General features: G+C 38.2%; 1 protein-coding gene across 1 annotated transcript in view; it reads left to right on the forward strand.

Annotated features, from left to right (window-relative positions):
• The window catches only part of PKHD1 (PKHD1 ciliary IPT domain containing fibrocystin/polyductin), a 484,394-nt gene that overhangs the window by 176,334 nt on the left and 281,761 nt on the right, over nt 1–26,299 (forward strand). Inside the window, 6 exon segments of the mRNA XM_017849608.1 lie at nt 12,827–13,037; nt 13,450–13,607; nt 15,925–16,116; nt 19,041–19,166; nt 21,348–21,404; nt 21,670–21,800. Of these exon segments, the coding sequence (XP_017705097.1) occupies nt 12,827–13,037; nt 13,450–13,607; nt 15,925–16,116; nt 19,041–19,166; nt 21,348–21,404; nt 21,670–21,800 (875 nt within the window).

Below are 26,299 nucleotides of genomic sequence, written 5' to 3' on the forward strand. Positions count from 1 at the left end.
GGATCTAATTAAACTAAAGAGCTTCTGCACAGCAAAAGAAACTACCATCAGAGTGAACAGGCAACCTACAGAATGGGAGAAAATTTTTGTAATCTACCCCTCTGACAAAGGGCTAATATCCAGAATCTACAAAGAACTTAAACCTATTTACAAGAAAAAAATCAAATAACCCCATCAAAAAGTCAGTGAAGGATATGAACAGACACTTCTCAAAAGAAGACATTTATGCAGCCAACAGACACAGGAAAAATGCTCATCATCACTGGCTGTCAGACAAATGAAAATCAAAACCACAATGAGATAGCATCTCACACCAGTTAGAATGACAATCATTAAAAAGTCAGGAAACAACAGGTGCTGGAGAGGATGTGGAGAAATAGGAACACTTTGACACTGTTGGTGGGACTGTAAACTAGTTCAACCATTGTGGAAGACAGTGTGGTGATTCCTCAGGAATCTAGAACTAGAAATACCATTTGACCCAGCCATCCCATTACTGGGTATATACCCAAAGGATTTTAAATCATGCTGCTATAAAGACACATGCACACATGTGTTTATTGTGGCACTATTCACAATAGCGAAGACTTGGAATCAACCCAAATGTCCATCAATGATAGACTGGATTAAGAAAATGTGGCACATATACACCATGGAATACTATGCAGCCGTAAAAAAGGATGAGTTCGTGTGCTTTGTAGGGACACGGATGAAGCTGGAAACCATAATTCTCTATCGCAAGGACAGAAAGGACAGAAAGCCAAACACCGCATGTTCTCACTCATAGGTGGGAATTGAACAATGAGAACACTTGGACATAGGAAGGGGAATATCACACACCTGGGGTTGTCGTGGGGTTGGGGGAGGGGAGGAGGGATAGCATTAGGAGAAATACCCAACATAAATGACGAGTTAATGGGTGCAGCACACCAACATGGAACATGTATACATATGTAACAAAACTGCACATTGTGCACATGTACCCTAGAACTTAAAGTATAATAAAAAAAAATTGGCCAAAGGGATTTTGTGGATGTGATTAAGTTAAAGACCTTAAAATGAAGAGTTTATCGTGGATCATCCACGTGGACCCCACATAATCACATTGGTCCTTATAAGAGAGATATGGGAAGAGTCGGTCAGAAAAGAAGGTGATGTGATGATGGTAGCAGAGATAAAAGTGATATGCTTTGAAGTTGGAGGAAGTAGTCGTAAAGCAAGGACTACAGGCAGCTATTAGATGCTGAAAAAAGCAAGGAAATAGTTTTTCCTCTCAGAGCCGCTAGGAGCAAGCATCCATGTCAACACCTTGACTTTATCCCAGTGAAACTAATTTCAGAATTCTGCCCTTTGGAATGTTAAGATAATAAATTTGTATTGTTTTAAAAGATTGTATTTTGTGGTAATTAGTTACGGGAGCAATAGAAGTTGGTATGTTTCTTGATATAGCAATGCCACTTTTAGGATTTTATCTTAAGGAGATGATCATAAATATGCACCAAAATTATGCCCAAGAACTCAAACAATTCAGTAGTAAGAAAACAAACAACCTTATTTAAAAACTGAGCAAAGGACCTGAGTAGACATTTCTTACAAGACAATATACAAATGGCCAATGGGAATAAGAAAAGTGCCCAACATCACTAATCATCAGGGAAATGCAAGTTACAACCACAATGAGCTATCATCTCACACCAGTTAAAATGACTGTTACCGAAAAGATAAAAGATAAGTGTTGGTGACGATGTGAAGAAAAGGGAATAAGGGCTGGGAGCGGTGGCTCACGCCTGTAATCCCAGCACTTTGGAGGCCGAGGTGGGCGGATCACGAGGTCAGGAGATCGAGACCATCCTGGCTAACACGGTGAAATGCCCTCTGTACTAAAAATACCAAAAATGTTAGCCAGGCGTGGTGGCAGGTGCCTGTAGTCCCAGCTACTCCAGAGGTTGAGGCAGGAGAATGGCGTGAAGCCGGGAGGCGGAGCTTGCAGTGAGCCCAGATGGCGCCACTGCACTCCAGCCTGGGCGACAGAGCGAGACTCCATCTCAAAAACAAAACAAAACAAAACAAAACAAAACAAAAAAACAAAAAACAAAAAAACAAAAAAAAGAAGAGGGATTAAGGTCTTGTACACTTTTGGTGAGAATGTAAATTAGTGCAGCCATTATGGAAAGCAGTATAGAAGTTCCTCAAAAAATTAAAAGTAGAACTACTATGTGATCCAGCAATCCCATTTCTGAATATATGTAGGAGAAGAAGGGAAATTAGTATGTTGAAGAGATCGTTGTACCCCCATGTTAATTGCAGCGTTATTCACAATAGCTAAGACATGGAATTCACCTAAGTGTCCTTCAATAGATGAATGACTAAAGAAAACATGGCATACAATGGAATACAATTGAGCCTTAAAAAAGAAAGAAATTCTGTCATTTGTGACAACATGGGTGAACCTGAAGGACATATGCAAAATGAAAAAAATTCAGGCATGGAAAGAAAAATCCACATGATCTCACTTACGTGTCCAATGTCTGCAAAGCTGAGCTCATAGAAGCAGAGGAAGAATGGTAGTTGACAGTGGCTGCGAGGAAGGGGATTGGGGAATGGGTACAAAGTTTTAGTTAGCAAAGATTAAGTAAGTTCTGAAGATCTATTGTACAGCATAGTGATTATAGTTAATATTAATGTATTGTATACTTGAAAATTGCTAAGAGAGTAATCTTAAATGTTCATACCACAAGACATTGATAAGTATGTGAAGTCACAGATATGTTAACTAGCTTGACTTAATTTTTTCATATTGTATACATATATAACAACATCATATTGTACACCATAAATATATATAATTTTATTTATCAATTAAAATAGTAAAAAATTCATGTTTAGGAATACTCACATCTGCATTGCCTATCAGAGCAAAATATTGGAACAAATTAAATATGAAGAAATAAGGGATTAGAAAATAAAATACACATATTTAAATGAAATACTGTGATACCATCATGGTGACAAGTAATACGTAATAGAGCTGAAAGATGTTCCCACTCTATTAAGTAAAGAGAATTCACAAAAATGGTATGTACTTAATTATAATATTTTTTGCTTAAATATGAAATTTTATTAATCTATGAACATAGAAAAGTAATGATAGAAAAAATACATATTAATCTGTTGTATTAAGATCCAGAGTAGTTTTGTCTTTTCTTTTTTTTCCTCTTCTCTATGGTTTTATTTTAAGCATTATACTTTTGTTGCTTTTCTTTTCTTTTTTTTTTTTGAGACGGAGTCTCGCTCTGTCGTCCAGGCTGGAGTGCAGTGGTGCAATCTCGGCTCACTGCAAGCTCCACCTCCGGGGTTCACGCCATTCTCCTGCCTCAGCCTCCCTGAATAGCTGGGACTACAGGCGCCCACAACCACGCCTGACTAATTTTTTTTTGTAATTTTAGTAGAGACGGGGTTTCACCTGTGTTAGCCAGGATGGTCTCAATCTCCTGACCTTGTGATCCGCCCACCTCGGCCTCCCAAAGTGCTGGGATTACAGGCGTGAGCCACTGCGCCCGGCCTTGTTGCTTTTCTTAAAAGCAATTATGTTACTAAAAATTGGCCCTTTCTCTCCTCGCTGTCACCTCCACTCCAAATCGTAAATAATAGTGATGATTATCAAAATGATTATCTGATCAAAAATCCATCTGGATTTGTATCTCTCTGGGGGGCAATGAACAGAAGGAGGTATTAAAGACATTTTATAGAAGCCTTTGGCTCTGACCAAGTGAATTTTGCATCTCTAAGGGGATGTTTGTTGAAGTGGCCTGACATCCTTACAGGAGCTAGAAACAGGGTCCCAGATGTTTCCACTTATATTACAGTGTACTGTTTCCTGGGCCTTTTAAGCTTTATCCTTTGATTCTTCTCAGTCACTTATTTTGAATCAAAGTAGCAGCAGTAAAGCTCCAATTGAGTAGAAACAAAAGTCAGCTTTTTTTAAAAATACCTATATAAAAGGCCATTAATCAAAGTATGGTTCATTGCACCTTTCAAATCTCAGTCCTTAGTTAGCCTTGATCTAAACCCTTGTGCGAAAAGAATGGGAAGAGACTCATGCTCAGCATTGGGAAAAGACTTTGTGCCCGAATCCTTTTCATCACAGTGTAGGCATGTTCGCTGCTCAGCTGTGGATACAGCTAGTTGATCTGCACATTCAGAGGATCATCCTGGCCCACCTTCTCCTTCCTAACCACATGTGTCCTGCTTAGTCAGTACCACTGTAGATGGACCAGTGATGATACAGAAGGCTCACAGTGCAGGTACATAGCTGAGCTCACACAGGCTCCCCCACTAGATTTTGCCTTCATCCGAGAGATCACAGCATGTGGTTCTCAAGGAAAGAGGGAAGTGGTCTGTGAAGAATGCCCCATTCCATCTCTTTGGACTGCCAAATATCCTTATATTAATGCTAATGTCACAGTCTTGCTTTCTGAAGTATAGTGAACTGGATTGCTCCCAATTCATAAATGGTTTAGGTTCAAAAAGTACCCTTGTAAGTTGGTTGTTTGGAACTTGGAATACATTTTTCTTAAACCTCATAGTTACGTATCCAGGTAAATCCTCAAAAGTCTATTTCCACTAAATCTCCTTGCTGTCTGATGCCAGTGGGAATACAGCGTTTGGCTACTGAGTTTAAGATAAATCATGTCAGAAAGTAAGTGTATTTCTAACCTGGGATATCAGGGGGATTTCTTTCTCCATTTAGGCTTTACTGTCTCAATTCTTTTTTTTTAAATTGAGTACTAGTAATAGGGCACTCTCAGTCCTTCTTCCCTAAGGGTAGCTTCTGTTGCCCAGAGGTGGGCGTCTGCCACAGTATATACAGGAGGAGCCAGTACAGATGCGAGGTGAAGGAATCAGCAACTGATGGACTTTCTCTAACTCCTTTGGTTACTTCTAACCTCCTGCTGTTGTTAGAGAACATCCCCAGAGAATCCAGGTCAGATGCTGATGGGAGGAAGGGGGAAATGAGGAACAATGGAAGGGCAGGATTTTCCCATCTTTCTCCCTTCAAAGCTCATATTCTGCTACTATGCATCCTACCTTCTACTGGCAGAGGGATGAAATGAACTGTGGGAAACATGGTTTGGGCACAATAGATACTGAGTGGGCATCCAGACCTTAACAACAGCAGAAAAGAGACAGGGAATGGAGAGAAATGAGCCCCCAGTTGCATCCAGGAACAAGACTTTCTCTTTATTGCATTATTTTGTCTCTTTATGGGTAAGCATACATCTTGGTCTGTTTGTGCTACTATAAAAAAGTACCTGAGACTGGGTAATTTATAAACAACAGATATTTATTTTTGACAGTTCTGGAGGCTGAGAAGTCCAAAATCAAGGTGCAGGGTTTCTGGCCATGTACTTACATGGTGGAAGGATGGAAGAGGCAAAAGGCTCACATCCCTTTTATAAGGGTGCTAATCCCACTCATGAGGGATGACCTTATGACTTAATCACCTTCTAAGGTTCCCACCAATTAATGCTATCACCCTTATGATGATTGAGTTTCAACATAAGAATTTTCGGGGACATATTCAGACCTCAGTAGTGTGTGTCTTCCTCTTTTGGTTTTCTTCCTTTTACTTCTCTTAGGTTTCTCCTTATTTACTCAACCTTCAAATGACAGTATTCCCATGAGGTTGGTCTCATGTGTTTTTCATTTATAAATTTGTGCTTTCTCTCAAGTAATCCCAGTAGTTTCTATCTGTTAACCTCTATTAATATATATTTGTCATGTATCTGGCCTCAGACCTCTCTTCTAAGCTCCAGACCCAACTTGTCACTTGGATATTCTCTTTGATACCTAAAATGTAACCTTTGTAAAATGGCCATCAAAAGCTTAAGATGTCTGAAATGAATACTACTAGAACATGAACTACATGAGGCCAGGGGTTTTTGACTGTTCTGCTCACTAATGTATTAACATACCTAAAGCAGGGCATAACCTATAGCACGTAGTAGGTGCTCAATAAATACTTATTGAATGCATTCTTTATTTCCCAAGTGTCCCTGTTTATTTACCAACTTGCTTCAGCTGTGGATGTGAGGCATTATTGACATCTTCCTTACCTCTAGATCCAATCACTCAGTCCTTTTGATATTCCAAAAGATAGCTCAGATTTGCATCCTTCTCTCCAAATTCATTGTCTAACTCTGATTCAAACCTCCAAAACTTTTGCCAGTACTACTGTGATAACCTTCTACATTACTGCAATAGCCTTCTACATAGACTTTCTACTTTCACTCACTTTCCTGAAATTTATTCCTCATGCAACAAGCAGGGTGACCTTTAAAAATATAAATTTGTAAAGAAGGGTTCCAGTTTCACTATTCCGCATTATATCCAAAACTCAAGATGGATTAAAGTCTTACATGTAAGACCTAAAACCATAAAAACCCTAGAAGAAAACATAGGCAATACCTTTCAGGACATAGGCATGGGCAAAGACTTCATGACTAAAATACCAAAAGCAACAGGCACAAAAGCCAAAATTGACAAATGGGATCTAATTAAATTAAAGAGCTTCTGCATAGCAAAAGAAACTATCATCAGAGTGAACAGGCAATCTACAAAATGGTAGAAAATTTTTGCAATCTATCCATCTGACACAGGGCTAATTTCCAGAATCTACAAAGAACTTAAACAAATTTACAAGGAAAAACAACCCCATCAAAAAGTGGGCAAAGGATATGAATAGACACTTCTCAAAAGAAGATATTTATGTGATCAACAAACATATGAATGAAAGCTCATCATCACTGGTCAATATACCATCTCACACCAGTAAGAATGGTGATCATTAAAAAGTCAGGAAACAACAGATGCTGGAGAGGATGTGGAGAAATAGTAACGCTTTTACACTGTTGGTGGGAGTGTAAATTAGTTCAACCATTGTGGAACACAGTGTGGTGATTCCTCAAGGATCAGGAACTAGAAATACCATTTGACCCAGCAATCCCATTACTGAGTATATACCCAAAGGATTATAAATCATTCCACCGTAAAGACACATACACACGTATGTTTATTGCAGCACTGTTCACAGTAGCAAAGACTTGAAACCAACCCAAATGCCCATCAATGATAGACTGGATAAAGAAAATGTGGCACACATATACCGTGGAATACTATGCAGCCATAAAANTATATATATATATATATTTGTTTATATAACTATTTCAAATACAACTTGAGGTCTTTAAAACAGGTCAACAAAGTCTTGCATTATTTTGCCCAGTCCTCTTCATGTGATCCAGAGGTCTGACACCTATTTAGTTCCTAGAGTAACACATCAGGCTCTCTGTTTGCCTACTGGCTGGCTCTTGTTTGTCTTAGGATTTGACTCATTCTCACCAATGTACAGTAAGTCCATTTTCTCACTAAGGATTTTCTTCTCTTAGTTTGATATGTGTACTATGGGCTTAAAACTGTTTCACAACAACATGATTTCTTAGATTTCATCCCAAATATTCATTTGGTGGTTTCCAAATAATTTTTAGGATAAACTCTAAGTGCTATGGGAGGGCCTGTGAGGCATTTTTGGGTGAATGCTGCTCACCTCTTCAGAGTGAAGGGACATTCACTAGGTGCCTATACCTTCTGTACACCTATACTCTGGCCACGCCACATATATAGTGATTATTTGAATGTCCCCCACCATTGTACACATCATTGTCGTTGCCTAGGGTACTCTTCCCATTTTGTCATCAGGCCCACTTTGGCTTGTCCTTCAAGACCCAGCTCAGTTATCACCTTTTCTGGGAAGCATTCCTGGAAAGGACCACTCCCTTGGTGTGAGTGCAGTGCTCCATGTCTGTACACCACTGAATGTCACTCTGCACCTTGCACAGTGCACTTCTGATTTTTGTCTGTCTATTTCTTATACTGGTCATGGGGCCTGGAGGAAAGGGATTGTGTTCTTTGTGTTTGTCTTCCTAGTGCTTGACAAATGTTCATCCACACACAATACAGCTTTCAATGTTTTGCTGTGGATAATGGTGATGTTGCATCCAGAAATAAGGGGGAAATAATTTGTATATATTTGAGGACAATATTTCTGGTTTTTTTGTGAGTTCCTTTATTTCTATTCTGATGCAAACATTATTTTAATAAATTATCCTTTTCTTTCTCCTTCCTCTCTCTCTCTTTTTTCTTTCTTTCTTTCTCTCTCCCTCTCTCCCTCTCCCACCCTAAATGGTTTTGAAAGGCCTTGGCAGTTATTCTTAGAATAAAGATTTAAGTCCTACAAAATAAACAAACAGAGGACAATTAGTGATTTTAAAGTGTGTTAACCCACAAAGATTATTTTCTTTTTCTCCATGCCCATTTAGTAAGAATGGTTCTCTGAGACTGTGTAATTATGGATGAATGACATTGAAATGCTTGAACAATAATTTGTAGGAAATATAATTATGAGTAGAAGTCATTAGTGGGAGTAAATGAGTAGTTCGTTGGTTGACAGGTCAACATCGAAAGCCCAAAGTGATTAAACATAGTATTAAATTACAAGTTAAAAGCATAGTCCTTTTTCATTTAAGCATATTCATAAATTATTGAGCTTTTTATACTGTAGTTTTATGTGTTTTTTGATTTGTGGTACAGAAAGGAAGGGAGCTACCCAACGTGGGTTTCAATAGTTCTATGAACAGAAATGACTCAGATGTAAAATGTGTGCAATGCCTTCTTCATCAGAGAAGTCAGTTGGTCCACCTTGTATGACATTTAAATAACATTTATGAAGTAATGAGAATAATTTTTTGAACATCCAAGCTAATTGGGTACAGTTAATTTACAGCTATTTCTAGAGGCTACAAATTCCATTTACTTGTCTAGTTCTCTGGTCTTAGATTCAGAAGAACTAGTTTCAGAACTTTGTGCTGATATCTATTACGATATAATCTTGTCCTTGAAGAATCATAGTTTCCTATCTGTACAATCTGTTAAAATAAATAACAAAAATAAAAAACCAAAGATTTCTTACTTGACAATGAAACTAGTTTGCATAGGTTAGGGTTATTCTAAGTTTTCAATAAATTTTTGTAATTTTTTCTGCTGTTTACATGTTGACTATTATATACTCACTAGGGCATATGTCTGATGGGAGTTTACGAGTGATTGCCTGGAAGGCAATACTTAAAACAACTCATTTGAACCACTATGAATTGAATGTTAATTGTGTGTTCAGTGCTGTGTTAGGAATTGTGCCAAACATAAAGGAGACATGAGGCAGGGGCACAGCAGTCATGGTGCCACCTGTAAGGTGGAGAGAGACGACACATGCACTGTAGTAATTTTAGGATGATTTAGTGCTGAGAGACGTGGGACTGACTATTGGTTATATAACTGAAGTCTCCCCAGGCTTCCCTGAGCCTGCTCAGCCTGTGGATATTTCAATAGTGATAAAAATTTTACTGTCTGCGGCCCCCAACTCACACAAAACCTTCTCCCCTTTTTAGCATTTCTGCTTGCTTCTAGGTGTTCTCACAATGTGTTTTCTGTGAGCTCATCTGTCTGCCTTAGTCACCATGAGACATCTTTCATGTTCTTTTCCTCCTACTTTGGCTTCTTGGTCATTGTTCTCCATTCAGGAAGGTAGTAGGGGCTGCCTCATCCCTGTATCTACTGCTGGTACCTGCCATGAGAGTACTGAACACATGGGTTTGAGGGTTCAGACTTTCATTGAAAACTCCTAGGTGTGGGAGTGTGCTGTGCCCCATGATGAAATGTGGCAACTGTCTCTGCATGCCGCTCAGAGTCCCACCTGATCAACCGGACACCAAGACACTGGGGTGCTGGTTTCTCCATCTCATTTGTGATTTTATGCATTCAGGATGTATTTATGGAACACTTATTATATGCTAGACACTGTGAAAGGCATTGATGTTGTCACAGTGAACAAACATAGGTATAGTTTTTGCTGTTGTGTTTAGTGGGGGAGACAAATTCTAAGTATAGAAATAGAGGCCAAATCACAGTTGTGTTAAGTGTGAGAAAGGAGACAGCCATGGTGATATGACAGACTATGATACAGGGTTTGTCTTCTCAGCAATTCTTGGAGGCTTCTCTCAGGATTACGCTCTAAAGAATGCAGCAGAGTGAATTGGTGAGAGAATCTCAGGTGGGGCAGCATCAGGTGACAAAGCCCTCTGGAGAGTTCCTCCAAATTCTTCCCTCAGGTTCAGTCATAGGTCCTTGTGGTCAAGAGAGAGGGCCTGTATCTGAGATTGACACCGTATCTTCTCTGTCATCTTCTTTTCTCCCATCTGTTTCTTTGTGCAAACTTCCTCCTCCACACAAAGCAGCTCAAATAAATGGCTCACAAGCTACCCAGACATGCTTGGGAATGCCTAAATCCCAGATGTACATCCAGATTTTGCTGAAGGAATGATCTCACTGGTCACTACAAGGTCTGTAGGAGGAAGTGAAGATGAAGTGTGTTCTGAAATTCATTGAAAAGATCGGGCTTGAGTCGTGTTTTAAAAGGATAGATGAAGAGAAAGAAGCAAGGACACGAGTGGAAAGGACAAAATTGACAAAAGATTAGAGGCAGGATGATCCTGCTAAATGAGAATAGGTAAAGAGATTGGGCTTCTTGGAACAGAATTTATTAAGAAATCAGAGACCATAAAGTGGGGTCACATTATGGAGAGTCTTTAAAGTCGAGCAGGAAGTTTCTGACTTTGTTACTGAGTATTGCAGGAAAATACTGCAGGTTAATGGATAAAGAAGGGATGTAATTAAAATAACTTAGCACAATTTTTTTTTTTTTTTTTTAAAAGAACGTAAGGAGGAATACTTAAGGGAATAAAAGCTGTTTGTAAGAGGGTCTAGCTCAGATAATTATTACAATAGTTTTAAGATGATAGTACTCATCTAAATGTCAATATCTACTATGTAGCTAGAAATATGAGACCAGCACTCATTAAACACCCAGGCTTGATGTTTTAACCACACACATAGAGATGTTATTTTTGCAATGAGAGTGAATAAGTTATAAGATAGTTTTACTGCTTTCTAGAGGCTCTGTCAATATTTAAAAGATGTAACTTTTCTTAATAGTTAAAAAATGTACTTCAAAGATTATCTGTGAATTTTTTTCATCCATTCAGTTGACCTTTATTTATAGGAGTAATTAGTTTAGATAGACCTTTGTGGTCTCTACTGTCAGTTCTGCCATGTGTAGCTTGCATGTTGATGGTCACATAGTAGGTGTTTGTTGCATATTAACTGAGAATTGTGAACATTGATCACAGAGTCTGACAGCGTTTTGTCTTGGATAAACGTTTTTCTATGCTTGGTAGAGATTTTTCTATGAAGACATTCAAGAACGGGTTATAAAAATTCACGTATATATACATATACATATAAATACATCTTATTTCATTTTATTGTTTCCAAAGGTTAAGATATACAAACAAGAAATAAAATTAAAATTATTTTCTTTTGGGATGATTTATGTCTTAATTTTCACCTGCTCTATAATTAGAAATTTTGAACTCTGTACATTTTTTAAGACAAAATTATTGCCCAAGTAAACTTCAGAAATTACAACATTAACCCAGAGACCTTTCTAAGCCTAGAACAACATTATTGGTACAAGCGCTTATGCACAGAGAGACAAATAAATAAAGAGGAAAGTTTAAAATAATTTGAAAATGATTTATTGTCGGCCACCTCTGTAGTTAGAGATTCAAGTATTATTACTTTACTTTAGTACAACAAGGGAGGACAGTAACTTGCTGCGGGCTAAAGGTAAATTATCATCTATTGCAAAAGAGGAAGGAAATGTACTACAGAAAGAAGAAGCAGTAGGGAGTAAGCCATGTGTTTTCTGAAGTATTCAGATAATGCCTTGAAAAAAATCTGTGCCTTGACCCTTGCTGGAAAAGACCAGAATAAACTGTGAGACAGATGATCTTCTTGAATTTTTGATAATTAGAGATTAGCGTGCTGGTATGGGGATGGTCAGGTGGGTAAATTGGAGTGTAATACAAACGAAATTATCTAGAACCACAAGTTCCCCTTCTTCAACTGCATTCAGCAGTCTTATATTAGATAGGTCTAGTTTTTATACTTTGAAGGGATCATTTAATACACCAAGACTTATGACAACTCTTAAGAGATAATTTTTGTTTTCCACTCTATTTTTGTTATTTGTGAAGTCTTCATATTGGAAATTAGTTATGGAGGTCTACGTCAGAAAGTCTAGTAACCACTTATTTTTACTTGGAATAAAAAAGAAGTGGTAAAATTTCATCCTCAAACACAGTGTGACACAGAAAAGGAAGAGAAAGGATTAACATACACTTAGGGTCTATTATGTGGTAAGATCCAAGCTAGATAGTTTCATAGATACTATTTCATTGAATCTTTCTGAAACCCTATGATGGAAGACCCTGCTACTTCTGTTTTTAACTGAGGAAACTTAAGCCCACTCATCAAGTTTATTACCCGAAAGAATAGGGTTAGAATATGACAAGACGGTGGGTCAAATATAAGTGTAATCTGACCACAATTCTTGTGCTTTTTACACATTGCTATTCTCTATTCTGGATTACTTTTATTGACTTCTTTTATAGATAAAAGAAAACTAATGTCAAACAAAATAAAACAAAACTAATATAAAAAAATTGGTGCTTATCTATCCTGAAGCTTGCTTTCCAGATCTTATTTTATGGGGTTCTTTGGCTAAATAACATCACATTTATTAAAGATTAAATTAATCATGTTTTGATTAATGATTAAATTATCTAGACAACTTTTCCTCGGGCTGCTTTAGGTTCACTACCAGAAGTAATTGTCACCCGTCTTCGAGCAACTGCCCATGCCCGAGACACAGTATTGGCTTTAGAAGATGCTGTGGACTGGCACCCTGGGGATGAAGTTATCATAATCAGTGGAACAGGTGTTGAAGGTGCCAAACCCATGGAAGAGATTGTCACTGTGGAAACTGTGCAGGATACAGACCTCTATCTTAAGTCACCTTTGAGGTACTGAGTGTCAGCTTGTCTAAGTTGACATGGATGAAGATGAGATTTTAACTGTTGGAGTCTGAATATTTGTATTGGGGTCTTTCAATGATATATTTCTTCTGCATTAAATAGTGCTAGACATTTGGACAAGAAAATTAAAAAGCATGAAATGTTTTGAAGATTTAGACTTTGTAAGTTAGTTTGTCTTGTGAGTCTCTAGAACTTCTGTCTTACACAAATGATTAGGACAATGATCAGCATAGTTTCTAATTTTCATGCACTTGTGTCTATAGTTCACTATTTGGTTTTGAGTTTCTAAAGAAACATGAATAGATCCCCAAAGGAAGAATTATGTTAATCTAGTGGCTTATTATTCTTAGTAAGGTTTGGAGTGATGTCCTCAGTTCTATCATCCTCTTTTTTTCCCCAGATATTCTCACAACTTTACAGAGAATTGGGTGGCTGGAGAGCACCGTATTTTAAAGGCCACTGTGGCTCTGCTCAGCAGGAGTATTACCATACAAGGAAATCTCACTAATGAGAGGGAGAAGCTACTTCTTTCATGCCAGGAGGCCAATGCTCCAGAAGGTAGAAGAATATTTTGTTGGAAAGTCCAGTGAGCAAAAAGAATATTCTTACTGTCTGATGATAGATGGCATTGCTATGGTTGACCTGTTTCAAAATAGAATAGGCCCTTAACCTTTGGATGCCAATAATTTTCTGTAGTTTTCAGAATGTTCTTGATTGTCATTTCATCCTCCTCCCTGCCCCACTGCCCAACAAACTTGTGAAAAAGATAGACAAAAGACAAAAGAAATGAAAGATTACTGCTCTGGGGAAAATATTTCTATTAAAGAACTCAATCTGAAGAGTTGAATTACATTTCATTTCTGGGTTCGATGTTAAAATTCCAGGCCACTTCTAATATTTTTAGGAAAGCCATATGCCAGAGTTCTGGACTCAGGCAGCACATTCTTACTGATTAGACTTGTAGGGCTCCCCCATCCTCTTTTCGGGATTTGTTTTCTGAGTGAACTACCACATACTTTAGGTAAGTGGTGGAAAAAGTCAATTTATCTTCTAGTAGAATAGCAGGCACTGAATCACACTGATGTGCCTATTAAGCATCTATTTCAGGGATGGTTAGTTTAGTAGGTTATGTTTTGGTTTCCCAGGCTGTAGATTATGAGGCTTTCACATGTTGTGAAGACATCATTTGTCAACTTTGGTCCAGGATGGTGTGGGTGTCAAGGATGACTTCCAGGCATGAGCTCTGGATGGATGATGAGGCTATTTACTGGGATGGGAAGGGGAGTAGGTTTTGGGGTGGGAGAGTGGCAATTGTGAGTTTAATTTTGTATATGTCGTAACTGAGATGCCAGGCCAGCAACTGTGTAGAGATGTCTGGTAATGTGTGGAGCCTGGAAGAAAGGTCGAGGCTGGAGTTAAAGATTTGAGTTGTGTCTAAATATAGGTGCATGGGAGTATAATGTTGTCATGTGGTTGGGTGTGGGGAGTTGTTAGAAGTAGAGAGGGAGTTTGACCTCACCTCCCTCCCTACAAATCATCTACTCACAAATGTGTCATTCTAAAAAGAATGTTTGGATAACAGTGGATTCACTTCCATCAACTGCCCAGCTTTATCTATTCTGCAGAATTGGGATCTACATTCTTTTCAAACTTCCTTGGTATTGTGAGATCATATTTTGCCAAATATTGCATTTGATCATGCTGCCAGTGAGACCATGCTTCTAGGTTTAAGCCACTATAAATCTGTTAGACCCGAATGGAAAATATCCTTGATTTCATCACAAATCATAACTACAATATTCTCAAAATAAGCCATTCCTTTTCTGTGTGGGGCTGGAGTGTGGAACAAGGTAGTTGAATTTAATAACACAAGGCCTGTCCATTTGAAAATCTTATGGATCACTGGCACAAATAATCAAATTGTGATAAGGCATACAAATATAAATATCTCTTCATTCACCTCTTCTCTGGGTGTTAGCAAATGACTGGATTCTGAAATTTACTGTGGTATGATATGGTGTTTTATATTATTGGTGCTTCTTTGGATCATTAACATGAAAAATCTTTATTATTCAATTGGAGAGATGATATATTCTCCAGATTAGTTTGTACCACCAAATGCCATGTATCAGCAGAAAGTGCCCTGGATCCTGAGGTTACAACATTTTGGTAGCAATAGTAGTTGTCTGTGTTCGGTCCAGCTGGTTTGATGCCCTCCCTAGCATTCATAGCTGTGTGTGTTAGTTCAGGTGGTTGCTGTCCTCACTAGCATTTGTAGTTGTGTTTATTAAGTGCAGGTTGCTGCCGTCCTCACTGGTGGCACAGCTGGGGAAGTAGGTGTTGGTGCAGGAGCTGCTCAGTTGCTTCTCTGGAGTCCTTTGACATTTCTGTGTTAGCATTATTGCTAAGCCCCCAAACCATAAAACAGCACAGTACTGGGGAAACCTCATTGGACAGCTTAAGATTAAAAAGTGCTGTTATTATATTCAGTGCTAGCATGTCTTTCCTACAATTATCAACCACAAGAAGGTCATTTTATTGCATATTTCCTCCAGAGGATCTTTTGGATTGAAATAAGCATCTATTTAGGTTGGGTTTGTGGGTTATAGTCTGACTCTTTGTGACAGTAATTAAGGTGATTGATTTGGGAGTTTCTTGAAAAAATAGAATGAAGGCAACATCATGTCCTGTTTATCGGATCTTTTAATTAATAACCTACAGAGGAGAATCAAAGAAAAGGGGAAATAAGATTATTAAATGAAATAAACAATAATGGTTTTTTCCTTGGTGCTGACAGTACCTTTCAAACTGGGAGATTTGTCTAGAAGCATGTTCTACATGCATTAGGTTCTCTGGACTTTATTTTGTGTTTCAGGTAATCTGCAGCACTGTTTGTATTCCATGAGCGAGAAGATGCTGGGATCCAGGGATATGGGAGCCAGAGTGATCGTTCAGTCCTTCCCAGAAGAGCCCAGCCAGGTCCAGTTGAAGGGAGTGCAGTTTCGAGTCTTGGGGCAAGCGTTCCATAAGCATCTGAGCTCACTCACTCTGGTGGGAGCTATGAGAGGTAAGGGGGTCCAGACCTAGGACCTTCTCATGTTGCTTTCTTCCATGTTTAAGGCACTACATGCATGGGGGAATGAATGATAGATGATATGTGGGATTTGAGGGATTTAGAGATGGATAATAGTTATATTCTAGGTCTGTGGTTCCCAAACTTTAGCATGCCTAAACAAATCACTTGTAGAACTTATTAAAATTCAGAGTTATAGACCTTACCCCAACAAATTCTGGTCTAGGGTAGGCTTAGGAATGTGTATTTTAAATATACAAACCTTTTGATTCTGGAACAGGCAGTCCAAGGAGTCCACTTTGAGAACTATCACTATAATATAGCACACGAGAGTGAACCACACAATCATGTGTTTTGAATTCTGTCTCTACCATTTACTAGCTTTGTGACTACAGGTGAATTGGCATTACATTATCACTGTGGGAGTCCAGACACTTCTATGTAAAGCTGTCCTAAATCAGAGGAATCTTTTGCCTGGGGAAATGAGGGGGAATGGGCTGAAACCCAGGTGCTTTTTCTGGGAATGAGGACCAGATACATGTGCAGATCTTGGCCAGACATGAAGATGTAAGAAGGGAGCAGGAAACACCAAATTCAGCTTAGAACAACTAGGTGAAAACAAGATCAGAATCAGAAAAGAGAATATGACTCAATGCACTGATGAAAGTTCTAAAATCAAAGTTGAATGTAGGAACATCCAGGGCAAAAACTCAGTACCAAAAGATGATATGCAGAGAATCACAAAATGGGGGTGCAGATGCCAAGTCACGAGGACAGCAACTCCATTTCTGAGTGATCCTCCCCATTCATCAGCACGTTCAATACCCACACATTCAAGCTTTGCCTTCCTTAAAGAGGTGGTGCTCCAGGGGTTCAGAGGTTGATGCCTGACAAAGGACATCAGGGCATACTTTGTTCAGGTGGCTCTTGAGAGACACTAGGATTCTAACAGGTAATGGCAAAGTAACCCTTGAGGTCATTGAGGGCAGGATTCTGACCAGCCAAAAGCAACATTTTCCTTCATTTCAAATTATCTGCATGCTAAAGAAGTCTATTTATTCTAATTTTTCCAATCTATTTTTATTTATTTGAGTCATTTAGGGGGATGGCTCCCGAAATGTGCTTTGGATCAATTAGTATCTTTATTTCCTTCTCTCTGATTCTTTGATCAGCTGTATATAGTACTGCAGAATATTTGACATGTGGCCAGTTCAGTAAAAAAGAGGGTAGCAGTCACAAATAAGTTATCAATTGAACATAATCAAAGCCCTTCCTTGATCAAATTTTACCTAACCTCTCCCACCTCTGTTTCAATCAGAGTAGCTGCACATTCATCTATTTTTATAGATATTTTATATTTTAGGTTTTAGTTGAAAAAGAGTTCAGTGCTTAAAATAAAAGTTTGAAAATTACTGCATTAATACATTATTACCTGTAAATCCCTGTTAAAATGCAGAGGCTAGAAACTTTTGGAATACTCCTCAAGGAATTTTTTATTGTTTAACACCCTGAAGCCCCTCATGTCCTATGCGGCTAACTACTCCCAGCTACTAGAGTTAGAAGGCATTGGGATCTTTGAACAGTATTTTTTAAAACTTTTAATTTAATTTTAAGTTCCAGGATACATGTGCAGGATGTGCAGGTTTTTTACATAGATAAATGTTGCACAGTACTTTTTAAAGATTCACCAATCCCAGTATTCTGCCCTTAGAGCTACACAAACACCTCAGTACTTATTGGTTGTTCACATGGTCAGGCATATTCTGTTTGGGTGACAAGGTGAAGATTCTGTGCACCACGGGCAGTGTTTTCTACAGGATTAGATATGGATGGGTTAATTTATTGGGGTGTATCCTTGATGAGTAAGGTGAGGGCACTTAGTAGTAGGAGAGCTGAGATTGAGGGGAATGTGGAGATCCAGTGTCAATAGTGATGTTAAAGTGGAGAATTTTTTGGATAGTCCCAACTTTAAAAGTCAAATTATTCCATAAACTAAAGTAACTTTTCTAATATCCCAGTGCTTGGCATCTGTATCTTTCTTACTACCTAGTAATAATACAAAGCTCCCTTTTTAGGATTTATAGTTTAATTATTCAAATAATGGATTTTTATTATTTTAATGTCAGTTTCCTCCATCAGAATGCAAATACACGAATGTAGAGGTTACTTAGTTTCGTTCATTTTTATGTTTCCAGCACAATGCCGTGCCCAATTCCTGAAACATATAGTTGATAATCAGTAATTGTGTATTCATTGACTCATCTAGGCCTCATAACCAGATTTGAGGATTATAGAATATGCCTATGAAACCAGTGTAATGATTTTCCTAATTGTCATTTTTTTTTTTAGCATAGTAGAGGATAGCTTCCTCTGTAGTTTTATAAACCTATCCAGTTCAAATGTGAGAGTCATGATCCTCAGGCCAACCTTTGGCCTGGCTTACAGTTGGGAATAAGGGTCTCTGGCTATCTTGGGCCAAGAATATTATTGCCTGATAAATAATAAATATTAATTAATAGCTCCAGGTTTCAAAGATCAAGGCTAGCCCATAAGCAGTGCTCTTCACATTATTCTTAACTTCTCATCTGCTGTATTGTGATGAGAGCTGATACCGAAGATGATGGCCAGTTGGAAATCTTGACAGCCATGAGTTCTTTTATTGTTTAGACATACTTTGTCTTTCTCAGATTGTTTTTTTTTTCTAACACTTGATCGTTAAATTTCATCCTTTTCATTATTGAGGCCCATTGGTTTGAGTTACCCATTCTCTTGTTTTGATTGTTGCTTCTAACTTCTTATCTCCTGAGTTTCATTATTGTGTGGGAGAATGTCTTTAGCTATAGTGTAGCTTCCTTTAAATATGGTCAACAGAATCTCAGCAGCCATTTCTAATTTTTACTTTACTCTTTCCTATTCAGAGTCTTTCATACAGGGCTGCACAGTGAGGAGCTCCTTCAGTAGAGGCCTCAGCATGTGCGGGACCTTGGGCCTGAAGGTGAACAGTAATGTATTCTACAATATTTTAGGTCATGCACTGCTAGTTGGTAAGTAAAACAAGCTTGTCTAATTTCTGCATTCTTGAGTAGGACACAGTTTTTCACAAGGAATTCTCCCCAAATTTGTAATTCCCGATTTATAAAAATATTGGCCTTATGATCACTAGAAATGGGCTATAGTAAAAAATTCTAAATTTAAATGTAGTCACCACTGATTGGCTTACTAAACTTTACCTATAGGATACTGATTTTTTAAAGATTAGGTCAGGTTAATAAGTATATAATGGGAAGTTTTAAAGTTTTCTACCAGTAATTTTCACAATAATTCTAAGTCACATACATATGTCTTTGTGTAGTCTTACAGACTGTCAAACTTGGTGTTGGCCAAGGATTTAAAAATCTGGAATTCTCTTCTTAATAGAATTCAAGCTCCTGTGGCTTGCTGAAGAAGCCCATGTTTCAGAATTTTCAACTGATCACCTGTATCTCCTTCTGTTTCCTAAAATTCATTCCCCTTGCAAAACTCAGAATTATCCTTAAAAATCTCAAATTGTATCATATCACTTATCTCCTTTGAGTTTCTTATTGCTTTTAAAATAGAATCCCAAACTTTTCACCAGACTTAAAAGATCCCTTCAGTGATTTTTGTCTCTATTAACTTCTGTAAACTTGTCTTGTTCTTTTTCTCTTCCTAGTACTGCAGTGACACTAAAATATTTTATTTTAGTTCCTTCAAAAGACCATACTTTTTCCTTCCTCAGGGTCTTTGCACAAGCTCTCTGGTTCTGTTCATGCCACTTACTCTCCTCCTGCAAGATCCTCTCTCCCAGACAAGTCCTTCTGTTTAAGCTCTTTAAGCACCAATCAGTACTTCTTAATTTAAAATTATATACCACAATTCTGGTCATCTGATTAATGTCTTTTTGCCACCAGATTTCTTGAGGACATTGTCTCCTGAATATTTAGCATATTAACCAGTGCATTGTAGATCTATTAGTTGAAAGAAATGAATGAATTAAGGAACAAAGGGTCTCTAGTTTTATCAGAATAAAAAAGTAAATCAGAATTTTTCACTGAAAGTAAGAATATATTTAACAGTATTTGTTAAATACTGTTTGATATATAATTCTATAGTATCATCAGTGGGAAAATATATGTTTCATTTAAGAACAATCTGTTGAGATAAAAGCTATAAAAGTTCTATTCTGAGATGGAGACTGTCTAGTGAGAAAATATGAATCAGATACATTTGCTTTAAAACACACTCTAGCTCTAAAAGACAAAAAACTAAGGGTCACTGAGGTGATCAGGTGCAGAAAAATCTTTTGATTAGAAAAGGACAGCCACCGGGAAGTCAACTAACAGGTGTAGGATTGACTTTGTTTGTTCCTACATTTGTCCGTGCAAGGGAAAAGGTGAGACATCAAGGAGAAATTGAGAAAGGTATCCTAACAGTATTACCTTAGCAGAAAACAATTATGTGGAATAGATGTTAACTACATAAGGAAGAAAACCTGTAGGAGGAATTTAACCTTTAGTGCTTGAATGTTATGAATTATAAGCTTTTGACATCTATTGTATTACAAGTTAGGGAATTAACATTTTTCTTTATTGATGTGTGGTAGGTAAAGCCCTCAATCTCACACACAACAAGTATGCAAACCCAGACCCATGAAATGACATGAGGAAGCCCAGATACTTTGTAATGAAGGGTTCTTTGGGGCTGATCTTTATTGATAGCACTTAAGTGACTAATTTCTCTATGTAGCATGGCCCATGCCTGCTCTTCTATTCTCTTCTATTCCAACCTCAGTTGTTTGGGTGTGAAGGTCCTAGATATTGTCCATCCTGTTCCTCCAGGACATTTCAGATCTTCCAAGGGAAGGTGAGGGCATGCAGATAGCAGGTTGCCAGTTTGAACAGCTAGGAATGGGGTTGATGTTGACACAGGATATGTGGCACTTAACAGTGGAGATAGTTACTTAGACTCCTCCTCAAAAGTAAAACAGATCTATTTTTCTGTTCTTTTTATTTAAAATGAACTTCTGAATCCTGATACTCTAGAACTGAAGAGTTCATAAGATCTGTATCTCTTTCCCTGATTTACGGATAAAAACACAAAAACAAAATTAAAACAACCCACACCCAAAGAAGAAGTAGTGTTGCAGCATCTCTTGTTTTCCTAAGTGGCATAAAATATACTCAAGTAACAGGGTCTTTTGTTCTCAGGGACATGCATGGAAATGAGATATATCTCTTGGGAGGCAATTCATGGAAGGAAATATGGTAAATATGTAAATTGATTTTAAATCTATTACATTGTATTTAAAATTGTCATATATTTTATAGACAAGCCTGATGGCAAAATGTTAGGTCTCTTAAGTTTATGGTGAATACTAAGTATTATCTATCTATCTATCTATCTATCTATCTATCTATCTATCTATGAAATACATATGTGAACTCTGATGCGTATTAGTAGAATCAAGAGTGTTGAGTTGTGTACATTTCAATTATGTTTGTGGATTCTCTGGGTTTGTTTAAACATTAGACTGGTCAGGACATGGAAATATAATAAGAAACAATGTGATCATCCGAGTTTCTGGTGCCGAGGGACTCTCCAATCCTGAAATGTTGACACCATCTGGCATCTATATCCGCAGCCCCACCAATGTTATAGAGGTAAGATCTTCAGCTCCACCAGGAAGACCAGAACTGAGAGGGCATAAAGTTCTTTCTCAATCAGGGGTGTCCAACCTTTTGGCTTCCCTGGGCCACATTGGAAGAAGAATTACCTTGGGCCACACATAAAATGCACTAAGGCTAATGATAGCTGATGAGCTGAAAAAAAATTTAAAAAAAAATCTCATTATGTGTTAAGAAAGTTGATGAATTTGTGTTGGGCCACATTCAAAGCCATCTTGGGCTGCATGCTACCTGTGGGCTGTGGGTTGGATAAGCTTGCTCTAAAAGTTCTTTAAGGTGGCAGCATTAGTGGTGGTGTGGTATGAAATGTTTACTTGCTGCATATTAGTATCAAGAAAATAATGTATACTTTTACATTAAACAAATTCTTTAGGATAAAGATAAGCATTCCTCTCAGGATTCCTGGAAACACTTTTTTGAAGTAATAGGTAATGGAGCAAAACAAAGTAGATATTGATCGTTTCCTGGTCACATAGCTAATGCAAACTAAAATATCTCCCTGAACTGTCAACTCTGGGTGCTGATTTATGTCTCTCTTGATTCCAATGCCAATTTCTTATTAAACCTTCACTATCTTACTATGTTAATGTGGCCATATTTTGTCCTTTAACAGTGTTCAAAACTGAGTCATGAGGTGTATAAGGTCATGTCAGATTCCAGGAGGATGAAGTCCACTTCAATGACCTTGAGTTTTTAAGTCCCATTATTTAGTACAACTTAACATTGGTTTCTCTTGGTAAATTTCTGTTTAAACATTTAAGAAATTAATTTTTTTGGGGAAAATGTAGCTGTAGACCTGAGTGAACAAGTGCATCAGAGTAGTGGCAGGCCATTTCGTTTCTCCTTTTCTAATTATTTTATCCCATGGATCATCTATCAAAGGAGTTAAAGGCCTCACTCTTCCAGGAAACTCCTCTGAGCATCCACAATGTCATTATGCTGAGTTTCTGAGGAACTCGGAGCATGAGCTTCTTTCTCACTAATCTTCTGTTTTTAATTACCTTCAGCTGAATAAGCTCTAGTAAAAGTAGTGGTTATCTCGTCAACCTTCCTTACATTCTTAATTACGTTTGTTCCAAGCACAGCACTTACACACCATTTTAGGTGCCTAATGGGAGTGGCTAATATGCCAGTAAGCAAAGGAAGCAGAACTACATGGACTGTAGGAACCCAGACCCCAGACCTAGGACAGCTGGAGCTGCATTTAACTTGTTTGGCCACTACAGGCCAAAAATCCTAATGCTAATTAGGATTTTTCTTTGTTGTTATTTTAAACTTTTACTTTTAAAATAATTTCAGACTTACAAGAATAAATAAAAGAATTCCTATGTGCCCTTTCTATGTCTGCAAGCTTTTGGACTTAAGAAACCATGTTTTTGTGTACTTTTCTGGGTAGCATAATGTTGACTACATCAAATGCCTAGAGGAAAGTAAACCCTCAGGGTTGCCCAGCTCACCTGCTGTGTGAAGCTGGAATGTCCTTCTCTCACTGGGTAGTATGTGGTCTTCTGGACAGGAGTGCTGGCCACTGGCTGACAAGAAGGGTTGAGCTGGCTGCAGGTGCAGAGAACCAGAGGGTAATCTGAAAAGCTGTGGGTTGCATGAGTCTTGCAAAATGACCTGTAGAATAATACCCAGTCAGCAATAGAAAAATTGACTCTACAAGCAGCTGCTTGCTCTCCCTCCAATGCTTTCCATTTCCCTTCATTTACTTTCTTACTCTTGTATCCACTTTTCAAAATTAGAAAAAAAAATACAATGTATGTGTTTTGAGAATGGAGTTTTAGTAGGTTAAACTGGTAATGTAGATTCTTTAGGTATATTCCTGACATATTCATCATTGGTGACCTTAAAGTTCTAATTCTATTTTCATTAGCTTTCAGACGCTAGCACAATGTCTAAAACATGGTAGTTGCTCAAAAAATGTGTTTAATATAATGAATGAAGGTATAAATCTATAACCAAATTATATGGGGGAAGAAAAAGCAAAGCAAAGAAGAAGTTCCAAAGTTCTAAAATCATTTTGATGACTGAAAAATAAGTTTAGTCAGTGGAAGCATTTAGATTCTGTTGGGCTATCAGCATTAAATCTTGCAAAGTCTAGTCCAGTTTTTCAGTTGTGCCATTAGCTTTCTGTTATTCAGTCTTTTTTCGTATTCTATTGTCTGTGATGTGCCATTACTTAAAGACATAGGTGATAACTGGGCATATGTGAAAAAAATGTATGCTCCCTAGGTGGGTCTCAAACTCTTGGTCTCAAGTGATCTCCCCACTTTGGCTTTCCAAAGTATTGGGATTACAGATGTGAGCCACCATGCTTGGCTGAGTTAGTGTTTCTTGTGTCCTATATGGATGATATACAGAGTACTTTAAAGAACGTATTTTAGAAACATACCTTCATTCCAAAGAGATAATAAGGAGGCTTCCACAATAACAAGGTGTGTGTGTATGTGTGCATGTATTTGTGTGTACATGTATAATATGTGGAACAGAAAGAGAAGTGATAGAAAATCCTGATTAATTCGGATTTTTCTTTATTTTAAACTTTTAATTTTAAAATAATTTCAGACTTATGAGAAGCTGCATTAAATAAGGTAATTCCTGTGTGCTCTTCATCTAGCTCCCTCCAATGATAACGTAACCATAACCATAGTCATGGAGCTGTACCAAGGCCAGGACATTGACTTTGGTATGATAGTATTAATTAAATAAATGCATTTATTTAGACTTGAAGAAGATGACCTAATGTTTGGGCAACCAATTCTGAAAGCCTAAACTCTCTCTCCTCACATACCTGAGTCTGACCTTGAAATCTCTGACCTGGCAGGTAGGTAGGCAGGTGATATGATTCTTAAGTCTGTGCAATGGTTTGTGGTTTTATATTATTCCCAAATTGCCCTGATGCAGAGCCAGGACCAAACTCTCAGCCACAACATAAGGAATTCACCTGGGCTTGCAGTCAGTCACCTTTGCAGTTCACTTACCTTCAACCGGCATGATGCAAATAAATTTCAAGCATGATATTCCTTTTTAGTTTTGATAGCCACAGGTGGTCTGCTTGTCTCCCTGCCCAGCCTGCAGCTGAGGTGAGTCTAGGGCAGTTTCACTGAGAAGCAAAACCTGAGCTTTGTACCTTCTTGCCAGTGAGGACCAATGAGTGGTATGCGCTTGAGTCTCCCGGGGCCTGTGGCATTCCCTGGTACATTTCTTAAATAGGCCTTTGCCATGCTTTCCAAAAGCAAGTTGATGGTGGTTCTTTCATGCATCACCTGTAGCTTCTTAGAACACTTCACGCCCAGGCTGTCTTCCCTCAGCAACTCTAGCACTGGAGTCTCGGACTCCTTTGACAGGAGCTCCTTGTTATCTGTCAAGAGGCTGCATGTTTCCAGAAGACGTAACCTATGTGAGCCTGTTCTCATTCTCTCTGGCTGGGAAGTCTTTGCTCTCAAACAGCAAGGGACTGCCCACTTCCAGAGCTCAGAGTCTCCCGTGTTTATGTAGGTGTTGGAAATTTCCTATGACCAGACCCCTGTTTAGGATAGTCCGTGGAAAAACTCTGAAGAAGAGCCCTTTGGAGACATGCATTTAATTTGAGGAGAATTTGTTCTGGTTTGTGAATCAATTTTGTAAGGAATTCTGTGTTTAAAGGCCCAGCCTCAGTTCTCAAGCTTTTCCCACTCAATAGGTAATGCATATTTAAGAGCTGCCTGAAGGGTTAACTCACTTTTTTTCTAGTGACTATAGATGTACACTTCAAGGAGCTGGCTTACTTGGGCAGTTAATTTCTCTCTGGAATTTCTCTTACTTGAATGTCCATAATACATTGACTTCCGCAAAGAATTGATTTCCACACAAAATTCCCTGCTTGCCTTAAAACCTTCCCCGCAAGCTGCCAGCTGCCTGCATAAATATGTGGTTTTTCCTCATGAATCATTTGTAGCATACACAATTGGAGTTGAGAGTAAGAAGGGCCAGGAAGGAATGTGATCTGACTGTTCAAGTGCTTCTTTTGTAAGAAAAGTGAGTCTTATCAGCTAACAGAGGACCAAAGTTGCAGTCTCCTGCCCACCTATAAATGCACTTGGAAAGTGTTTACATGTGATCACCCAGATGTGCCATAAATGCTAATGGCAGTAGGGCAGATGATTCAACAAACCCATTTATTCAGGGAAACGTACTTTCTGAGCATCTGGCTGGCAAAGGTGATGGCTAAGGATGCAGTCCTTGGAATATATTTTTGAAATGTAAGAATCTTTTCTTCCCTCATAAAATCTTGATAATGAAACAGCATTTCCCTGGTAATGAAATAGAGCTGTGTGGACAAGTGAGATGATCACTTTTAGCCTCCAGTTCACATTTCTCATTGTATGCTTGCAGACAAGGTGGGTGCTTAAGAAGCCCCCTTCTGTGGCCCTTGGTTATTATGTACTTCCGACCTTTCCCCAGTTTCATGGGTACAGAGAGACATACCTAGA

Source organism: Rhinopithecus bieti, unplaced genomic scaffold (assembly GCF_001698545.2).
Source record: "Rhinopithecus bieti isolate Rb0 unplaced genomic scaffold, ASM169854v2 scaffold_31531, whole genome shotgun sequence".
Taxonomy (NCBI): domain Eukaryota; kingdom Metazoa; phylum Chordata; class Mammalia; order Primates; family Cercopithecidae; genus Rhinopithecus; species Rhinopithecus bieti.